This window comes from Pseudochaenichthys georgianus, chromosome 12, assembly GCF_902827115.2.
Source record: "Pseudochaenichthys georgianus chromosome 12, fPseGeo1.2, whole genome shotgun sequence".
NCBI lineage: Eukaryota > Metazoa > Chordata > Actinopteri > Perciformes > Channichthyidae > Pseudochaenichthys > Pseudochaenichthys georgianus.
The window spans coordinates 15,608,168-15,630,519 of NC_047514.1; the positions used below are offsets into that span (position 1 = coordinate 15,608,168).

The following is a 22,352-nucleotide window of genomic DNA, read 5'->3' on the forward strand; positions in this document are numbered from 1 at the left end:
TGCAACTTCTGTGACATGTCAAAGTCTATATGCCTTTTCAACTGGTAGCTAGATATGACATAATACATATAATATTAGATAATGCTTGGCTATGACACAACAACAAGTTTGGCTAAACAGAAATCAATGTTATTAACCTTTTTTAAATTGTTATGTGTGTCCATAAAAGGGAGGTGTGATTTAGGGAATTCAGAGAAGTAGCTCTTGTGTTTTCCTAGGTGTGGTTTATATGGTTGCCATGGTCACAAAGAGTGCCGCAGCAAGTTAAAAGTTCAACCATTATTAAGACAGCAGTGGCAAATAGCACATGCACGTATATGATGTTGGCATTTCTTTCCTTGCCGCTGCCTGCAATAATATTGATGGCTTAATCTGTGCCACCCTTCATCCTTTTTTAGATTCAATATGACCAGTTTCTCCTTGTTCTTGTTCTTATTCAAAAGTACACAGATTGACATTTTCAAAAGGACATCTAAAGGTCATTTGTATTTTTTTCCGAGCCCTACATTACTTGAGATGCCTTACAATTTCTCAGTGTCTCATATCCTAATGTCTTGAACTGTTTGCTGTGTTATCTTATCAAGGTACTGAGTGGTCTTGAAGTCTGTCATATAACCTGAAAAAATCTGATGTTTGACATTTTCAGAGAGAGGAAACTTTGGCCTTTTAGAGTACGTGGAGTCGAGCCGGATGCCCCCTATGTCACTGTGGAACAGGCTGCACTCATTTTCAGATATATAATTAAATCCCAACATCTTTGGCTCCTTATTGGCAATACATGTTTCTAAAAAAGTATGCAATGTCAGTATATGGGTTTATATGATCATCTAGCAAGATCACCATCTCATCAAGAACATTACCCAGCAAACCTGTGAACATTAGACTTTTTAAAGGCTGTGTCAGCATATCCAAAGTGCCATCATTAGTGGAGTTTTAAGTGTCTTGGTCAAGGGTAAACTTGTAATTGCTTTTAAGCTTTTTCTGTATGTTTCTTTGATCGCTGCTAACACTTAACTTGGGGCTTTCTTCAAATGCTATTTGTTTTTTTCAGATTTACTCTTCATGCAATGGATAGCCGAGGCAGCCACTCTGACTCAAGCTTCGTGTCAGTACGGACATCTTGTCCAATGGTGGATGACAGTCGAGCCGAAGGTACACTCACCTTTCATTTGTTTTCTTCTTGTTCCTCTTCTTTTAATTTCATTTTTGGCACACCTCTTACAAGTTTTAAAACATAATCACAATTTATATACATTGGTACTTACCCACAAGGTCTGGTTCATCACTAAAATATATTTAAAACGTGTCATCACACCCTTTTATCTAACTAATTTCATATTTGCAAGTCAGACCCACACTTATAATACATATATCCTTTTTTTAGAATCATGTTCTATCTCAACTCATAAAGTAAAATAAACCTCCATCACCAATTTCACATTCAGATTAAATTAACTGAGTTAGCCATACAGTATCACTTCCTTGCTTACAAACTATACACGCCGTATTGTGTCTCTTGCAATCCCCAAACCTCATTGAAGTTCAATACTACATTAAAAACGTTGATGTGCTAATTTGCTTACCTTGCTTGTGTTAAATATGTTTCCCCCTCTGTTTCTGTGTCTCTCCTATGTCCGTCTCTTACCGCTTCACAGAGATAGCGGACAAGGTCTACAACTTGTATAACGGCTACACAAGTGGCAAGGAGCAGCAGATGGCCTACAACACATTGATGGAGGTTCCTCCTCCACTGTTATACAGAGTCCAGCATCACTACAATTCCCACTACGAAAAGTTTGGAGACTTTGTCTGGCGAAGTGAAGATGAGCTGGGCCCCAGGTGAGAATATGTGTTTTTAAGCAGGCAAAGAAGATGATTAAAATGTTAAATGTTACAGCTAGTCTGGCTAAAGAGAACCGTTGTTTTCTTGCTGCCTAGAAGAATTCCTTATTTTGTTTCAGTCTGCCACTATCTACCCAAGCGTCCTTGTCATCTTGTTTGATGACGCTGTTATGTTGTGTAGGATCAATTACAGTCACGCTGAGGTTTATTACATAACAAAGGCCAAAGATGTTTGGACTGGTCCTTCCCGTTTCAGACCATTAAGCCATTTTTCATGGCATTGTTTGCACCCCTCTAAGCAGGAGCATTACACAACTTCCCCCTCCTGTTTTCCCACTTTTCAAAGTGCTTCTACTGGAAAGCAAGTGGGCAAGGTCACCATGAAAACTTCGGGTTACAGTCGCTGTCAAAACAGTGTTTGACAGCCAAGCCAAACGCTACATTTGATAGTCAGCTAACACTAACTCAACTTCAAACTCTATTTCCTCTCCTTTCTCCACAACATGCCAACATGACATCCTTTCAACCATGACCCTCTTAACAGGGACACCCCCATTGATAGTTTGCCATATGAACTGATGCTTAGATGTTACAACAACATGGAGAGCAAGAGAAACTCACTTACTAACACAACTGTGAAGTAGATAACACAAACAATACTTCATAGAAAAAAACAAGTTATGCAAGTCTGACAAGGAAGTTGGTCCAGCACCATGATGATAGCACATGGGTTCTTAAGTTACGGTCCAATGTTTAGGTTTGTCCACCCCCACTGCCTGGAAGCTCTCCTTTCAAGCCATAAATAATATAATAATTGTGGAATAACTTTGGTCTGTAGAAAGATGATGCCACTATTTGATTGGTGAAGGGTGGTGGGAGGCACGGGTTGGCCATTGGGACTTAATATGGGGATTGGGGTGGTCAGATATTGTGTTTGTGTGTGGGCAGCAATGAGGAAGGAGGGGGGGGGGGCTTTTGGATGAGCGAGCACAGATTATTTACTGCCTCAAGTTGGCAGGGTTGAGCCTCGTTGGGGTAATTTACAAGCAAGCTCTATTGGTAGTGCCTTTTAAAAGGTAGCAGAATGGCCAAGTGAAACGTAAGCAAAGTCAGTTTTCCTCGCGGGCGCTGAGAATCCCAGTAACCCCAAATGTCCAGCAGCATCGTAACATCTGAACACTAGTTATTTTCATAATTATATTGTTCTGTGGACATGCTGTGATGGTTAATGGTTTTTATCTTCACTGTAAACACCACTATTATCTTGTACTGCAATGTACCTTTATATCTCTGCACATCAGTCTGTTTGATTTTCACCCCCGCCAAGGTTTGTTTGTCTGTATGTCGGCAGGATTACAGGAAAACTACTATCCTTATTTTTTATGATATGAACAATGGACAGTTTTTGGTTCACGTTGTGGCTTAAAGACACTTTAAGTCTTGGCTGCGCACGGCTCATACCTCTGATATTGCAAGCAAACATGGAGGTGGCTGAGCCAAAATGGCGTTGGCTCATGCATAACGTGTAAACGGTGTTAACAGTGCTGACAACAGTGTTGGGGGAGCCGAGGATGGGCTGTTGCCGCTGTCCTGCCATTGTTGGTTGGGATGATGGTCTCGTGGTAACAGCCATACAGTAAGAGCGCAGAAGAGAGCAGCAGTGATTAGCCAGTTGGACAATAAGGCAGGAGATAACATGTTGACTGGTTACCATCGCAAAGGACTGAAGAGATGAAAACATACACAGAGGGACTGTGACTTCATTATCTGCTCAAGACATCATTTCTTAATTTACATAGCAAATAGTTGTTGCTGCTTTAGTCGTATAGAGTACCTTTAACATTGCAAGTTAGGGTATTTGCATACGTCTGTGCTTTCCCATTGCCCTTTTAGTTTGATGTAGTTACAGTTCTAAGCTTTTATTTGTGTCGTAATCAATTACTTATAATCCAATTAAAGCCATGTCTTTGACTTAAAAGCTATACAAGTTACACTTTCCTTTTATGTTAAATGTGTTGTTAATTTCTTTGCATGTTTTCAGGAATGGCATTACAAGTGTTGTATGTGTCCCTTACTCACATGATGACAGGCCCCCCTTGATTATGTGTTTGGTAGACTGTTTTTCGGATGTAAGAATGTAAGGGAAATGAGAAAATGTTTCACCCTCTTTTCGGCCAATAAGTAAAAAGGATGTCTGTACTGCTTGCTTAACTGAAGACAGATGTTGATGCTCAGCAGACATGGCTTTCAAAACAAATGGAATTGTGCCTTTCTTTGTGTGTGTTTTCCTCATGACCTGACATATGGCTCATTCATGTTTTGCACAGCAGCTTCAGACTCTGGACGTAGAGAACACATTCAAACCCGGTGTAGTGTTCAACAGAATCAGTACCCGAACATTCTAAATGTATTTGCATGAGCTGGTTTTGACCCAGAGTGGCAGTCCCGTCAGAAATAAAGGAGAAACACTGTTGCAATTCTTTCAATCCTGCTAACATTTAAAACTGTGCTTTCGTGCAAAGCCATTGAGGGTGCAACTGAAGGAACAGTGTGATATTTGTTCTTTTGCTTCCTTTCGCTCCTTCTCTATTTGTACTTCTTTGTTGACTTTTTGGCACCAAATGAACCCCCTTGGGGAATTGGTGCAATTACAATTTGTCTTTATCAGGTGCTGAAGTGAATTTAGCAGGACCCCCTTTTTTTTGTCAGCAGCACACAACGATTACACACAAACATACACCTCCACTCGCATTTCCAAAGTTTGTGTATCCAACTACTTTTGTGATTTCACATTTTAAAGTCTAATGTTAATGTATAATTTGCTACAATTTTGAAAGGACATTCAATCATTAATCCGGCAGATTTTCTTACTTGCTTAAATAATTGTACAGATATTTGTGTTTTCTGTCTTTCTCAATTATGAATATCATCTCAAACTTGAGATATTATGGTAATGGTATTGAAAATTATTATATATGCGTGATGATGTTGATCTTAGATATGTTTGTCTTGTCTTCTCCTTCAATAGAAAAGCCAACCTGATACTACATAGGGTGGAGAAGATTAGCAACTACTGCCGGTCCCTCCTGCGCAGCACCAACATCCGGAGCCGCACAGACACCATGCCGTATGTCGACTGCAGGAGTGAAGAGGGGCGACCTCCCAGTAACACGTGGCATGGCTCTTTACATGAAAGTCGCACTTCATGCATGGAAAAGTTAATATCTGTGCAGCGTAACACATACAGCAACACCAAACTCCGATGAGACAGGAGTTTGTAGAAGGCGGCGGTGCATCTTTGTCTGTTTGTTGCTTCAAAATTACGTCAAAAATTGATGCAACTCGTCACCCAGTCTGCAGCAGTGGTCTCTTACGGGACTGATGGATTTTCCAAAACCATGATAGCCCAAAAGAAACTCAGAGTTCACTGGACATTGTGTTAAAGCCTACTTTTAATAGAAGACTGAGGATAAAAAAAGAACTGGAGTGAAAATATTTCTGCAAAACGGAAGTGAAACATATCAATGAGAAAGTTCTAGTCTGAACATGTAAAATAGAATTCAGCCAAGAGAAAAACTGGTTGGCTTAAATACTTTGAATGTAATATTGTAGTTCCTTTTTGGTGCTTTGAAGCTTTCTTGGAACACTTAAAAGAGAAAAAAGTTTAAAAAATATATTAGCATAACTTATTTGCCTTTACTGTCCTAATTTGAAAGGAGAAACCGAAATGTGTTAAGCCATTTAAAAATCACTTTCTTATTTTCTAGTTCCCATTAAGTAAAAAAAATAAAGCATTTTTTTATGAATGTGAAATAACTAAGTGAGAAACTATGTACTAAGTCTTGTATTACTTTTGATAGATTCAATTGAAATAGCAAGGCTTTGTGTGGGAACTATATTGATCAATAGGCTACTATAAGCCTGTTTAAATTATGCAAAGACATGGAGGGTGGCATTTGAAAATCATATTCATTTATAGGTATTTTATTTAGTACTTTTAATCCAGAAATCACCTATATTATTAATACTACAGTACCCAAAATGAATACTATGGACAATTACATTTTTTAATTGTTTTCATAGACTAGAAACAAACGTGAACAAAATGGATTATGCACCCTGAACAAAATATACAATGCATTATCCACGCTGAAGTAAATGTTTCACATACTTCGTGGGTATTAGTATATAACGAAATAAAATATACTGCAAAGAAAAATAAATCAGTTGCTATGGTAAGACTTGCAAGATTACAGAACATCACAGAAACAGTTTTAGGTGCCCAAAAGTTTGTGTTGAACAAACTCTAAAAGGTACTCCCAAATAATTTGTAAATATTAGTGATTGTAGGGGTCTTCTTTGGTCCATTTATACCTCTTATATTTCAGCCCAATGTCATATCTTCAAAGCCATGGATATTGTTTTAATTAAGATAAACAATGCCTTTTTTCAATATTTACATCTCATGTTATGTAAATTGTAATAATAAAGTATTATTATGTACATTTTGAATTGTAAAAAAAGACATCTGTATTATTATGTGGCTTTGATTGTCTTTTTCTGAAGAATGTGATATTAAAAATGTATATTGAATCAGAAGATTTTTCTTTCATCCCCACAATGGATTAAAACTATTATTTGGATTTTAAAATGCCTTATTTAAGATCAGTGTCAAGTTGTGTGATCAAGACGTCTTTGAACCTTTCCCCATTTCATGAATATCACTAAATACAAAAAAGGTTTGTCGAATATATAATAATATATCTGTCATAGTACAGTATGTCAATTTCTTTTCACTTTGTCAGTAAAATTAGAAAGTCAAAGTATAATATGTATGACAATATTAGAAAAAAGTCATAAGATAGTGTATCTAAAATACCATGTCGAAAAACATGTTGAAAATATGAGAAAATAAAACGAGTAGAATGTCTAAAAAAAAGTCCTAGTATAGTATAAGGAATATAAATGAAAAAAAGGACATAGTATGTCGAAAACATTTTAAAAAACGATAAAGTATCGTATGTCGGAAAAACTAATCGTAGGTTATAACGAAAATATTTTTAAAAATCGACATATTATATTACTTCGATAATATTAGAAAAAGCGGCATAAGATAGGATGCCGCAAAAAGTCGTAGTATAGGAAGTGGAAAACATAATTTTAAAAATGACAGTACGGTATGCAGAAAAAAGTATATGTATAGTTTGTCGAAAAACTTGAGATATAAACAACATAGTATATATAGTATGTTGAAAATATTAATTAAAACTCCTTACTACAGTACAGTATGTCGAAAAAAGCTGTGAAAGATATAAAAAAGGACAACAGTATAATATCTCACAGTATAGTTTGTTGAAAATATAAGAAAAAACAACATAATATATTGTCCAGAAAGATGTGTAGAATGTAGATGTGTCGAAAGCCACTGATTTTTGTTATGCCTTGATTTTCAACATACGGTTTATCTTTTTTAATTCATATATTTTTTAGAATAGTTTAACTATCTGATGGATTGCCACAAGTGGTACATAGTACCGCCACTTGGCCAATACAACACCAACATGTAGCAGTATGGAGAATAATCTGGTGTTGACTTCAACGATCTGTCTTGTTAAGAGGTCTAACTTAATGACGACATGGTGATCAACTGATGTGGTGCGCGTGGCCCATGTGACCTGCCTGAACAAGCCCTCTGCCGGGAGAAGTCCTTTGAGTATTGCACTGTATCACAGCGGTATGTGGATGAATTTGTATGATGGCAAAATAAGTCTCAGATAAAAATAACTGTTATCCGATTTTATTTAGAAATTGCAGAATGCAGTGCAATTGTGTGATTTCCAAGGATTTACCCAATTTACCAGATGATCAAGCTGAAAAATATTTACATTGAGCAGGGGTGGAAATCAGTCAGCGAACTAATAGACAGCTGACTGAATTACTCTAATAATTACTATGAATTACTCTAATTTATATCATTAACTAAAGGTGGCTATGCTTCTCTGAATGTGAGCTGCTGGGAAGCATTTTCTTTTTCCAGCTCCCTCAACAAACTATTCCTTTAAGCTCAGATCCAGTTTCTTTCCAGTCATGCAACATTAACTGCACTTTCAAAATCAGTAGTTTGATGTTCATTCTCACAAAATATGCCATTAACGTCATTGGTGTGCCAGGAACAGCAGTCAAATTGCAATGCCAATGTATCAATGGAGGCTTAAAGAATGAGCTTCTCTTTTTAACCCACCTCAGCATTTTTTGCTGCATTTTGAAAAGGTCACTCACTATTTTGTCTAGTTAGTAAACTCTAGTAGTCTAGTAGAAAGATTCTCCTAAGATGCACAGAAGAGTTAAAAAGTCAAATATAAAGCATACCACAAATGAACTTGGACACAATTGATGATAATACAGTTTAACATTCAAATAACTCACAACACTCATCAAGCTTTTGTTCACTTTAACCAGTGTTTTATTTCTACACAATAAATGACAGCAAAATGAACATCATACTCCTCTTTATGACTCTTCCTTATGAAAATATAGTACACATCAGACATGTTTTGTCATGTACCAGAGCACCAAAAATATATATAATTGCAACTGTGAAAACAGAGAGAAACATAAACGGAAACATAAAAGTCCAATCTGTATATGTGCCTGAAAAAGTGCATACTGTGTAAGAACCAAAGAGAGAGGAGGCCATCAGAGGGAGGGATGGACTACTGAGTCCGATGGCTACCTTTACAGTGTTGGTGAAACTCTCAGCAAACACAAAGGCATTGGGATAAGACCGGAAGGAATACAGTATGGAGTTTGAAATGAAAGCTGTTTGAAGACGAATTGAAAATGAACTTCTCATTGCATAACAAAGATCAGCCAGTTTGATTATAAAGATCAATTTCAACAGACTCCTAAGACCCAGAAATGACCATTATGATTTTATTCATCTTGACAACAAATAAATATGTCATGACTCAATGGATAAATTCATGGTTTAGACAACTGACAACAGTGTGTGTACTAAGCCATTATGAACAAATAAATGTCGACAGCGAGTGGTGTGGTAAAGCATCACAGGTCTTTTTTTTTTCTTTTTTTTCTGTCTTGCAGGTGATACTTTGACACAATGCACAACATATTAACGGTTCATCTCTTTGTATAATAGTTATGATAAAAATCAATCCAAGAGCTACTCTCAAACAGTTAGTACATGGTTTGCAAATACAATCATCATATAATAGTATTATTTACATCTTAAAATATATTTGTTGAGCAATCGGGTACGAAACATCGCAGTAATACCACTAGATATCCACGTAATATGTAAATACACTTTTTTTTGTACTTCCCATTTAGAAAAAGGACAATTTACCTTTTTTATTTATTTATTGAGGGATTAGGAAACATACATAAGTGGACCATTCTATAACCAGAGGCCTGTGAGAGGTACTTCATGTGTTACAATACACAAAGAAAATGTCTTACAACAAGATGGCACATCAGTATTTTTCTCCACAATGTGAGCAAAAATATTAGGACTTCAGACACTCTTTCTTACACTCCCCAACACTTTGTAATTACTTAGACAGTACAAAGCTTCTACCATTTTTAGACAAGCAATACGACATCCCGGTGTTAAATTAGAAACAAAGGAGTGACTGTTGGTGAGAAATGTGGAGAGGTATCAAAGCCTGTCTAAAAAAGATTGCTATACAAATCATATGATGTGATAAGTATTTGCTCGAGGTGAGGAAAACTGTGGTCCTTCAGCCTAACTTCAAAAGGCTCTGTAAGCCGGGCAAACATCCTCTCTGATTTTCACAGGGCCAGCGTGACCTTAGCAGACCTGTGCAGGTATACCTGACAGTGACAGATGAGGCAGTGTGTTGAGGAGTCGGGAGGTGGAGTGGTGAGGGGGGGGGGGTGTTAGGAGTCCCAGAAAGGGATGGCTGCCACCCCCAGGAGAAACTCTGACTCATTGTCCTCGGCTTGTTGCCAGTCAGCGCCCGCCACCCCTGGCCCAGGGGCAGCCTCTGTGAGTACACATTTTCACACCTGGACAAATAGCTAGACAGGCCAGGAAAAGAAGCCCACACATCCCTACCTCTCTCCCTGCACACCTTCTACTTTTCCTGCCATCCAAGAACACTCTCAGGGGACACCATCGCCTGCCTTCTGCCCTCCATTCCCTCTCTTTGTAATTGCTACTGTCCTCTTCTGGCTCTGAATGCATATTCCTTGTTCCTTACACGTGTCCCTTGAAACATCATTTGCTATATTATGGATTTATGTATTTGACCATTGTATAATTGGTTCTTTTTCACACCACTTGTGTACGTATGGCTAATGTGTGTATTTAAAAAAATAAGTAGATAAAGAAAAAGAAAATAAACTTTACATTCTGGTTTGATAGGAATATAGAATACACTGCACTCAGGAACATAACACATGTGGTGAATGCTCATTGGATGCAAGCAGATTTAATCCAAACCTAATGACCAGTGAGACAGAACTTTGTGAAGGAATATGTATATGTGATCAATGCTTGACAGCAATGATCACGACAGAGCCAAAATGACAGTTTTGAATCACAACCTATAATGTGTCTGTTTATAAGCATAACGTAAAAAATAACTTACATGGACATTAAATATAACTTAAAAAAGTATAACACTCTCAATAAATAGTTCTACTATTTACACCATTGTTATGAGACGCAAAAAGGTCACTAAAATACCAAAAATATAGAAGCAGCAAACATTACAGGCATGAGGTACAGCAAGGGATCCTGTGATGACTACAGTAGAGAGGTGATGTCCTCATCCAACGCGTAATCTTTTACTTCCTTCCATGAATATCTTGGTTAGCTATGGCTTAAGGGTACCTTCTGCATTATTAGGAATAATATTGTTCAAGTTGATATGCAGTCACATTCTGTAGCTGTTTTGATCAAGATAACAATCAGTTGTTTTGGTATCCAGACATTGACTAATGATACAAGCATTTGTTGAGGAGGATATTTCTTAGTTAGTCAAAGTATGTAGATGCAACAATAGGTTGTGAACTATGTGTGTCCGATGAAGGGAAAGATCCAAAGTGAGGTTTCGGATTCATCCATTTACAAGGTTAAAATGGCGACCCTTAATGAACCAGTGTATGCATGTACTGCATGTCATTGGCGTAGTGTAGTGACTGCAGGTCAGTCTTTCCCCACTGTTAATAGTTGTATGTAAAGCAGCAGTATCTGGAGTACTAGTATTACATATAACTTGATAATGTCTTTAGAAGGTTTCATATTTCATAAAAGTTACAATGAATTCCTTCATTTAAGCTTTTCCTTCCCCTTTGACATCACTTGGTTTCTCTGCCAAAATGTACACTTTCAACATAAGATTATGTACTACACACACTAATAAGGGAAAAACAAAAGGCATACTAATTATGTCTAGCTAGACCATAAATAACCTTCTAAACCTAATGTGCTGATATGTTCCCTACTATATATATCTCTTTTTTATTTTAGTTTTTTTTGGGGGGGGGGTCTTAATGGCTGGATGGATGGTTTGATGGATGGATGGTTTGATGGATAGAAACATAGTTTGTAGTGACAAAACCTCCCTACTTCTTTGACAACCTCTACTACAAAGTCAGTTTAGTTTGGAGAGGAGCATCTATAATCAGATCATAAAAAAAACTAATGACAGGTAAGCTAATAGCAACACAGGGAGTCAAAAGACAGAAAATCATAACATACAGTTTGTCTCAGATCACCATTCTGACAATAGCAGCTTCTAAACATTTTCAAAAGATATATTTTTTCTTCTTACATAGAAAAACTAAAAAAGTGCAGTAACTGAGGTCAATAATACAAACACTGATTAAATATGACATTTTGTAAAAATGAAATACATGAAAACAAAAAAAAGAATATTTTTCCACCCTCCTGTCAATCAAGAACATATAGTAATATTTACATGATATATTTTTTGTTTATTTTCTTTGTATTTGGTGGAAAATAATACCTTCACACTTTTGCTGCATTTGGTGGTATTTTCTTAGTTCTTAACTACATTGGTTTTAAAATGACATGAAATCTGGCTTACATTGCCACTTGTACATTTTGTTGTCTACAATGATTTATGAGAATGATCTGAAATGCTATAGCAGCCTAATATGAGTCAGAGGGACTGTGCCATTGGCCTAAATAACATGAAAAGTCACAATCGTGCTGAATGTAACCCTGACAATGGTTGCAGCCTAATAAGAGCAGCAACATGTGGACCAATATGCCAAGCAGCCTTCATTATCATATGTGTATGAGAAAAAACTAGTGTAGCCTTCATGTGTCTGGAATGAGGAATAACAAAATACAAGGCTATTGTAGCAGCCACATGATCTAAAGAAGTTAATTGGTGGGGACGGACTGAGTTCACAATACTGACAAGTGCTGATCAGAACAACAGAATGTACTTTTTACTGCAGCGATAAACAAGGTTTAAATGAATTACTTAAACACTGGACCCAGCAGAGAGTCTTAGGGCCCTTTGATCATATTGTGACTGCAAATGCTGTGTTGACATATACATCCAAATGTCATTTTCATGAATTGCATTGTTGCATTGTTGACTGCTGAGAGTCCAACACTACTGGGAGGGGAGAGAATGAGAAATGTGTGTGTACGCGTTTGAATGTCAGATGAGGTCTCCTTCCACCTATTCTCATTCTCACTAAGAGCCAGGACCTATTTCCAGCCCTTCAGTTCTTCCTCTTGTGTGACTGTGCAGTACTGTGTTATCAAAAAGGCTGAAGACTTCTGACAAGTATTGAATACATTCCAAAACAGGCTGGGATGATTTTATCTTCAGTTTGAACATTTTTGATTTGGTGCTTGAGGTAACAAAGTTCTGATCAAGCGCCATGAGGGAGGAGTTAAAACTGAAACTAAAATCAACCCAAACCGAAGTGAGGTGTTAACGATGACATTCTTTAAGTCGTGGTCAATGTATTTTTTCTTGGGCGATAGGGGTTAAAAGGAAGTGAGAAGTGAGGTTCTGGGGTTTTTTAAAGTTCTTAGTGCATTTCATGTGGTGTTGTCGACATGTATTCTATGAAAGTATCATGAACCGACATGCACGTGTAAATGAATGCTTTAAAGAGGTACTGTAAGCAGCAAGGCAGACAATGCTGTCCAACCCCATTAGATATTATGATGTGAAGATGGCAAGTAGCAGCAAACACAGTAGCAGAAGCCATGCTAAACATGTTTTAATTATGCATTCAGGATTTTGCTCTAAATATAAAATATTCTTAGGAAATAATGTTATATAAGTTGGCATTTTTTGTGTGTGTGTTTGTGCCTTTTAATCTGGCTTTTGTGTTGAATATGTGGCTTGAAACTCAATAATATGGCTGTCTCATTCCCCACCAAGCTAGGAATAACCTCTACTGTAAAGGGCATATAGATACAAAGTGACTGACCAGTTTGAAACCAGGAATGATATACGCACACACTTCTAGCCCCTCCGAAAGGGTGTTGAACATGCCTGTAAAGTGTCTGAGGAATATTTTTTAACATCTGTCTTTTGATTTCCTTCATATTTGCAAAACAGGGAGCCAACATCAACACAATCCCTCACTTGCACATTTTGATTTACCTTTGGTTCAATCATGTGATTGTAAAGCAAGGTCACTAAAATAGACACTGAAGCCAGCACAAAACTGAACAAAAGGCATGCTACCTAGGCTTGGTTACATTTTTGTTTAGGTTTTTTTTCTCCTTGCTGTATACGTTTTTTTAATTTTTTTTTATGATGATATAGCAGGGTTACTTTCCTTTGAGCTGAGAAATGAAGTTTCTGTGGAGTCTCATGATTCCCATCCTCTATTCTTGATCTTGGTCTGTGATGTGGAGGAGGCATTTCAGCTGGTCGGGGTTGCAGTATGGATGGAGAGGTATGCCTGTTAAGCAGCATGTGCAGGAAATTGGAGGCTGAGAGAAGGATGAAGAAGGGGTCTGCCTCGGCCACTCAGGCTGTGTTGTGTTGCAGCAAGGGTACGATGGTGAACTGAGGTCCCTGCTCAGGTTGGTCACCCCAGAGAATGCACATGTTCCTCCTTTCTGTTCTCCATAGCATTCAGATCCCGACAGGAGCACTCATCCCGGATGTCACAGGACATGGGGAATGGAATCACCTGAGTGGGAGAGAAAATCAAAAATATGTCATTTAAAGAAATACAAAATATTTCTGATCTTCCATTGCAGTGGTACAACCTCAAAAACAAAGTGGTTCATGTTAGGGGAAGGACATGGTTTTGGAAAGAAATCACAATTTGTTAAGGTTGGGGATAACTTGGTGGTTTAGATTGCGATATTGAGAAAAGAACGTTGTCAACATTGTTGTGTATAGCGGCCTCCCTGGTTGGTCCAAAATATGGTTTACTGATCAATCAATGTCTATGGATTTTGTTACTCCATATTAATGTCACTTGACTTATTTATTTGTTGCCATCGATTCATAAATAATACGACCATAAGAAACCTTTGTCACATGAACATAAATATGTAATTGTATTGGCTCTGTATGGGCCTAGTCTCGATCAGTTGTCTCAATGTACCAAACTGCCATGTGATCAATGTATGAGTTCATTAAATAATTATTTAACCATGCTGTTTTAATTATATAATATGTTTCAGGGGACCTGCACATCACCTACCTTACCTTATCTGTCAGATTTCCCACACACAAACACATGCAAATATCAAACAGGTTTGAAATTGAATCAGCGTGCTATTCGTTAGGCCGTTTGTCTCATTTGTAATGGGTTGTGTTCCTAAACTGAGAGCTAAACTGTCAGGTAATAAACCATTCATAGTGGTGCTTATTCATAGGCATTCATTTAGAATAACCAAAGATTTAAAAAAAAGTTATGATGGAAGTGCGCAGTTACAAGAAAATATTGGCCATCCAATGGCAATGGTATGGTATACATGTATGTGAAGCTGTCCTGAACTGTTTATCTAAAGTCCTAGTGCAAACTTCTTTGTAGCATTTCGTTTTTATTAAGCACATTATATATCACAATCTCAAAATATTAGAGAAATTGATCTCCCAGTTTCCCTGATAGTCAGATGTCAAAGTGTTATACTGTAGGAGAAAATAGCACCGGAAGATCACTGGCCCTCGTCCCATGGAGCTTGACGTCATTGGATAACGTTGGCAATGCGTCACCAGCACCAGCTGTTGCAGCCTTGTCTGCTTTCCTCTCGGGGGGCCTGCTTCAGCTGTTTGGGTACACAAAATGTGTCCAGGCCAAACAAGGAACACATGTGGTCCAAGGCAGGCAGGCAGGCAGAAGACCAAGGGCATGTCTGCTTTTGTGTCCTGTTGGCTTATCAGATCAATCTGTGGGCGCCTGCTGTGTCTCTTTTTCTTGTTAAAGCAGAGTGGTATTGCCTTTTTTGCACAATGGATCTTTGTATACAAAGTAAATGTGCCAACAATACTGGCCACTCTTACCAACACAGCCACTTGGTTGACAGTGTGCCTCATGTCAGAGAGCTATTAGTTCAAAGCTATTAGTGAAAGCTTTCTTGCTGATGTGGGAGGAGTCCATTCCAGGGGGGTCATGGAGGTTATTATCTGAATATGAAGTAGATGCTGTATGATTACCCAGACTACTAGTGTAATGCCATCAAACAAATTGCCTCATAAGCTAATACTATCTGGGAGGGTTATTCAGTTAATTACTAAATGCATTAGCATTAGAATGAGAAAGAAAGGAGTATTTCCCATCCACTAAAAGATGCATCCATAACGATAGTGCCTTTATTGCATATCCATCAACGTCAAATGTTTAGCTTTGAAGCTGACTGCCTTCCTGATTGAATTGCTAAGCACGTAAATCAAAAATTCATCTTGTTATTCTAAATCGTAATGAAAGCCTAATTTCATTTCCTCAGATAAAAATACACATACTTTTAATAAACAATCTTTTGATGGAGATTCACATTTCCCTGTACCTTGAGGTTAAGTATCCACTACAAAATAATTCTGACCGCCAATGAACCAGTTCCTTAAAAACCTTACAATAATAGAAGATTATTATAGAAAAGTAAAGATGAGCTGCTGATAATGAATCTTTCTTTTAAAGTCTGTTTCTCCCCAAACATATTGTTCAACTCCCGATTGCTGTGTTGCAAATGAAAGAAAAATTGTAAAAATGATCTTAAGTCATTCATACGACTTTGTTTTAGTCAAGCTAAAACTTTGTCATGGTATTAGTCACTTTTTGCTTTGTAAAATGTTATAGTCTGTGGTTAACGCAACACAGAGAAATCACCACCTGTAGTTTGTGAGAGTCAAGGATTTGTTGACAGCAGGTCCGGGGAATGACATGGGGGAGCATGCTAGTCACTGAGGAGCAGTGACGCAGGCTCCCCTTTGAAATGGGGTATTAAATAAGTTGTTTGTGTGGGGGGGGGGGGTGTTCCTAATGCGAGGGCCAGTTGGGCAGTGCCCAGACTCCTCTGAGAAAATGAGGCCTATACGTGACGACTTTACAAGCCGAGGGCCGGACACACTTCAGAAACAGCTGCACGAACAGTGTTTCCTCTGTGGCATTTTGAAGCCAAGAATACGGGGCTCCTAGTTCCCACCTGACTAAGTAAACAATTTTTAATTTTGTATTTAACCTTTATTCAACCAGATAAAAAGCATTGAGAGAAAATCTCATTTACAATGCTGACCTGGCCAAGAAGGCAGTAACGTTACACATTATTACACATACCACAGACATATAAAATACAGAGAACACAACTAAGTAAACAAAAAGACAAAAAGCAGTCACTACATTGTGCACATTAGGACAGTAAGAAAGGTGCACTACTTATTACTGCAAGAGCAGCTGGTGGTAAGGACCTCATGAGGGATGAGATATATCTCAAATATGAATGTACATTAAATCAGTGTTGTCAGTAATGAGATGAAGGTATTAAAATCAGTGTTACATTTTAATGGCTTTTATTGACAGTTAATTTAAGTTTAGAAGACAATATTTGCAGTGTTGACCCTATCTTGCAGTGTTGACACTATCTTTTAGTTTCACATGTTTGCCTTGTTTCCTTTAGATTCTCTTCTCCACTTTACCTTGCTCTCTCTTATAGGTCCCTACCCTTCCCGCTGCACCTCAGTTCCCTTCCAAAACTGCTTCTGTGTATCTCTCTATCTAGAGAATGATGGTGGGTGGCACATTTGACATGGTTTCCTTTGACCTTGACCTTCAGGGTGGATGGGCCAGCTTTCACATCTGGCCCTGACTTGAGGGTTCTCTCAGGTTGGCTGTGACTGGCTGGCCTTGTGGGCCTGGGGGCCCTCATGCTGCCCAATGTCCCAGGGCTAGAGGAGGGCTGGGGGAGGACACCCACTAACAGCAACATGAAAGCCCTTGTGAAGAACGCAGACCTTGTCAGAGCCCCATCCTTCCATCTCAGGAACAGGTCAAAATAACACAGAGTTCCTCTCATTACTGTGTGTGCAGTATGTGCGTGTCAGCCTATGCTTAAAGGAAAGAAGGTGTGTAAGGGGCACAGGCCTGGGGAGAGGGGAACTGGCTGGGTTTTTGGAGCAACTTACCACTTAATGGTAGCCAGTAATTTATCTACCTAACTAATGCAAGCAAAACAAGGTAAATCATCTGACAACTTATCTGTGTTTAAAAAAGAAACTGTGAAAATGTACATCTTATGCAAACTTGTATTTTGGATCACAGCTAAACAGCTGAGAACATCAAATTGATGATAATAGCTGAAGCAGTTAACTGTGTTTTACCTGGCTGTGTTTTGTGACTTACTGCTTCCTCTTGTCAACAGGAAATGTGTTAGGAACAACTATCTTCACAGGGATGACAGAGATATGTGTATGTTTATATTTAACCCTTAGCAGACAAACACGAGTTTGACTGAGATTAGCAGTGTACAAATTATTTGATAAATAACTGATACACACTATTTACTCAATGCCAAAGCCGAGTTCCTGTTTCTTGCTTATTAAAGGAAATAACGTTATCCCTGAAGATAGCTGCAGCTTCGGCTCAAGCTAACTAAAGGTAGACCAAAATCTATATGTTCAAGTTCGAAAATTCTAATAAATCTGTCACTGAACCACTGTGACATCTGACAGAAAAGCAATAGTCTCAGGAAATTGTTTTAAAAGGTTGAACAGACGTGTAAATGGGAGAAAAGGAAAGAAACACAGCAAGAATATAGAGTTTAATGGATACAATTAGGATAAGGAACCAGTAAATAAGAGAAAAACTACCACATAAGTTAGTTTATCAAAATAAGTGCGAGCACTTGGCATCAGCAAACAGCCAAAACCACTAAAACGGTTGGGAGTATGTCCCTCCTGTTGTGTAACTACCTTTGCTCAGCTGTGTAGAAAAGCGCTGCACCTCCCTCCACACTACCCTTCTCCCCCTCCCTCAGATACATGTTGCCCCCATGTATTTTCTACCCTTAGCCCACACAGACACAGAACATTTGGGAATAAAGGAAGCTATGGCATGCTGCTGCTGATTTTTTATATTTTTTTATATTTGCCATTACCATTGCAATTGTTTGAAAAGAAAAAACAAGAAAGTTAATAAAGTAAGTAAAAGGTAAGAAAGCAACCTTTTTCTCCCCTCTAACGGCCCTGGCAGAGAGTTGGCCACTGGAAAAAAGTCAACTTAGTTGCCCTCAGACATTAAAAAAATAAAGAGCTGTTGCTGGCATGTACTTTTGGCATCCTGTTATGTTATCTATGTGAGTCACCAACAGACACAGAGGTTAAGTGGTCAGCTGTGGTTATCACGGACCATCAGCTCAGACTCAAACACCAATTGCGACACATCGCAAGTCACATATTGGGCATACTTGTGCCAGACTGAGAGTTGTAAACTGTAGAGAGGGACAAGGAAGGATCCGAGCACCCCACCTCCAACGCAGGCAGAAAAACCTACAGGCACATTTAGAAAAAGTTGTTTTAGAGAGGCCAAGCTGTAAAACGATATAATCGGTGCCCTCTGCGTATGCTTCCAGCATCCAAGAAAGGAATTCCGTCCAAACGGTGGGGGCTACAAAAAGGGTTTTGCTCAGAAAACTCTCAGAGAGGCATACTCCATACCCTTGCCTCCTCTCCTCCCTGCCTCTCCAAATTCAGCCAGCAGCTTGCAGCTATTAAGGGGAGATCCTGTGGTGACCTTACGTGCAGTCTTTGCACCTTCAAAGCTCCTGGGGTGAAATAATACACAGCTAGTCATCCAGAACTGCTTAATACACAAATCTCTACCAAAATAAAAGAGGAGAGCAGCATTAGCTGGGAAAGGAAGTAAAAGTAAAATAACAAATGAGTACTATTGCTATTCAAAATGCTGCTCCTCTTTCTCAGAGTTATTCAGTTGTTATATCATGATTAACCTCTAAATTGAAGAGAACAAACAGAAGAGGAGAAACAGGAGGAACATATCCTGACACACACACACACACGACCACTAGAGGTGCTCTAGTGGTCGTGTAAGAAACAACATGCTCCCGGCCCGTTCATTGCAAATGCTCCGGAGGGACGTTTATTCACAAATAACCCTCTCTGGAAAATCCTAAATTGTGGAATAGTTTGGCCATTAAAATGCTTTTTGATTCGATTTCTGGCGAGAAGTGTATATTGTACTCTTATAATCCACGTCCAGTCGATGTGTAGGATCTATAGTGATAGATATTACGAAGATTATTTGAGGTCTCGCCAGGATAACGTGTATGCAGCTTCCATGTAAAGTTAGCGTGGGTGAAAACTATAGGTTACTTACGTAACCCCAGGACTCAGAGTAACATGTAGTGAGATGTCTCACTATGGGATGCGCCTCATCGCGGAGCAAACAGAAGCATCAATCTCATTACGCCAATCCTGATTGGCTGGTGATCTTGATGTCAGCGTCAGTGAATCCACCCCCTATAAGTAGCTTGCGCTACGTCGCATAGCGTCATTCAAAATAAGCACCTCTTCTCGCTTCACCATAGCAAGGAGGGCCGTCTGGTGAGACATCTCACTACATGTTACTCTGAACACTGAGGTTACGTAAGTAACCTATAGTTCTCATTCATAACACTCTGTTCGATGTCTCACTATGGGAAATTGTAGCTCCCGTATTGCCAGACGAGCTTATCTCGAAAATCACCAAACCAACCAGAACTTAACAGGTAGAGCTCTGACTCAACAAGGTACCCAGCACTGCTCGGGCCACACTAGGAGCAGAGACGTCTAGCCTGTAAAAGCGGACAAAAGTGAGCGGCGAGGACCAGCTCGCCGCTGCACAGATGTCTTGGATGGAAACACCCTTGAACAAAGCCCAGGATGTAGCCAGACCAAGAGTCGAATGACCCCGCAGACCCGAAGGTGCCTGCAAACCCTGACTCGTATAGACCAAAGCAATTGCCTCCACAATCCATTGGGAGAGCCGTTGCTTAGTAACGGGTTTGCCCTTGTGAGGGTTAGCCCAGGACACAAAGAGTTGGTTATTATGATGAAACTCTTTTGATCTGTCCATATAGGTGCGTAAAGCATGGACTGGATACAGTAAATCCGGCTGCTGTTCCCCGGAGGAAACCAGCGGCGGAGGAAATGCCTCAATGTCAATTGGGGTACATGAACCAACCACCTTTGGTATAAAGGCAGGGTTGGGCTTCAACAACACTCTCGTTTGCCCTGGGGCAAACTGAGTGCATGAAGCATGTACAAATAGCGCATGAATGTCACTGACCCGCTCGGCGGATGCCAGGGCCAGTAACAGCACTGTCTTGAGTGACAAGTGCTTCATGTCAGCTTCTTCAAGGGGTTCAAATGGGGTTAGAGTGAGCCCATTTAAAACCACTGCCAAGTCCCATAAGGGCACCAGTGACCTGGAAACAGGGAGGAGCCTGCGAGCCCCTTTCATAAAACGGCAAACCAAAGGATGTTGGCTAGCCGTCTTACCCTCAAAATGGCATGCAGCAATAGCAGCCAGGTACACTTTGATCGTAGAGAAAGCTCTGTGTTTATCGATCAAGTCCTGTAGAAATGATAAAATCACCCCGACAGGACATTGAAAAGAGATGTGTCCTTTTTGAAGGCACCACTCCTCAAACACCCTCCACTTACAGTCATAGAGAGACCTGGTGGAGGAAGCTCTCGCACTCTGAATAGTGTTTATCACCTTCTGAGGGAGTCCCACTGTATTCAGATTGTACCACTCACGGGCCATGCCCATAGTGCCCCGCGCTCTGGGCGTGGGTGAAAGATCGCCCCCCCCCCGCCTGAGACAGTATGTCCCTGCGTAGTGGGGGCTGCCATGGCTGCCCGCATAGCAGCTGATATATCTCCGCCAGCCCGTACGTTGCGGGCCAGGGCGGAGCTATCAGGATAAGTGTGTGGCGTTGTTCCTTCACTCTGGCCAGAGTTGAGGGTATCAGAGCCAGGGGTGGGAATGCGTACAGAAGGCCCGGAGGCCAATCGTGCACGAGCGCGTCCACGCCTAACGGTGCATTTAAATCGCGCATTGAAAAGAACAGCTGACATTGAGCATTTTCTTTTGATGCGAACAGATCTACCGCGGCTCTGCCGTAACGCACCCACAGCTGACTCACAATCTTTGGATGTAGAGTCCAGTCTGCATATAGTGGTGCACCTCTGGACAGTAGCTCTGCCCCGAGGTTCATCACTCCTGGTACGTGCGTCGCTCTCAGAGAGAGGAGACGTCTGCCGTTCCATAAGATAAGTTTGCGTGCCAGCATGTGTAACTGGAGAGAACGCAAACCCCCTTGGCGGTTTATACACGATAGTGTGGTCGTGTTGTCTGTCCTCACGAAGACATGATGTCCTCTGAGAAAAGGCAGAAAGCGTTTTAGAGTGAGGAACACCGCTAAAAGCTCCAGGTAATTTATGTGCGCCCGCTGGAGGTCTCTGCTCCCTCACCGGACGACCTTCGTAAATACCCCCCCAGCCTGTCAGACATGCGTCCGTGGTGACCACCTTCCGTGAAAGGACAGCACCCATAGGCACGCCCCGTACTAGAAAAGTCGGGTGCGGCCAGTGGCGTAGTGCCATTACGCATTTCACAGTAACCATTACTCTCCGCGCCCCATGACGCGCAGGGTTTAGTTTTAGAGCGGCTACCCAGCGCTGAAACTCCCTCATGTGTAAGCGTCCCAGTCGTACGACCAGGATGGCTGACGTCATGAGCCCCAGTAACCGCAGGCATGATCTGAAGAGAACATGTTTGCGCAGCTGGAAATGAGCCAGACAAGCTCTGAAAGCTTTCACTCTTTCCGCTGACAGGCGGGCTGTAAAGGGCACTGAGTTCAGGGGTAAACCCAGGAAGAGTACAGTCTGTGCTGGGCACAACATGCTCTCCTCTGTGTTTATTATGAAACCCAGGTTGAGCAGGTGCTTTACGAGGACATTTGTCTGCGTAATCTGACTCTGCTCGGCGGGTACTATAGATATAGC

General features: G+C 40.0%; 2 protein-coding genes across 3 annotated transcripts in view; one reads left to right on the forward strand and one right to left on the reverse strand.

Moving 5' to 3' along the window:
• LOC117455880 (astrotactin-2-like) overlaps window positions 1-6,332 on the forward strand; it is a 337,211-nt gene extending 330,879 nt beyond the window's left edge. For both annotated transcript variants that reach the window (XM_034095512.1, XM_034095513.1), the window contains 3 exons: window positions 1,052-1,152; window positions 1,656-1,839; window positions 4,871-6,332. In XM_034095512.1, coding sequence (XP_033951403.1) covers window positions 1,052-1,152; window positions 1,656-1,839; window positions 4,871-5,108 — 523 coding nt within the window. In that variant the 3' untranslated portion in view covers window positions 5,109-6,332. The remainder of the gene's footprint in view (window positions 1-1,051; window positions 1,153-1,655; window positions 1,840-4,870) is intronic.
• Window positions 6,333-8,309: 1,977 nt separating this feature from the next.
• Window positions 8,310-22,352, reverse strand: part of pappaa (pregnancy-associated plasma protein A, pappalysin 1a) — a 132,798-nt gene continuing 118,755 nt past the window's right edge. Inside the window, exon 29 of the mRNA XM_071205085.1 lies at window positions 8,310-14,028. Coding sequence (XP_071061186.1) covers window positions 14,025-14,028 — 4 coding nt within the window. The 3' untranslated portion in view covers window positions 8,310-14,024. The remainder of the gene's footprint in view (window positions 14,029-22,352) is intronic.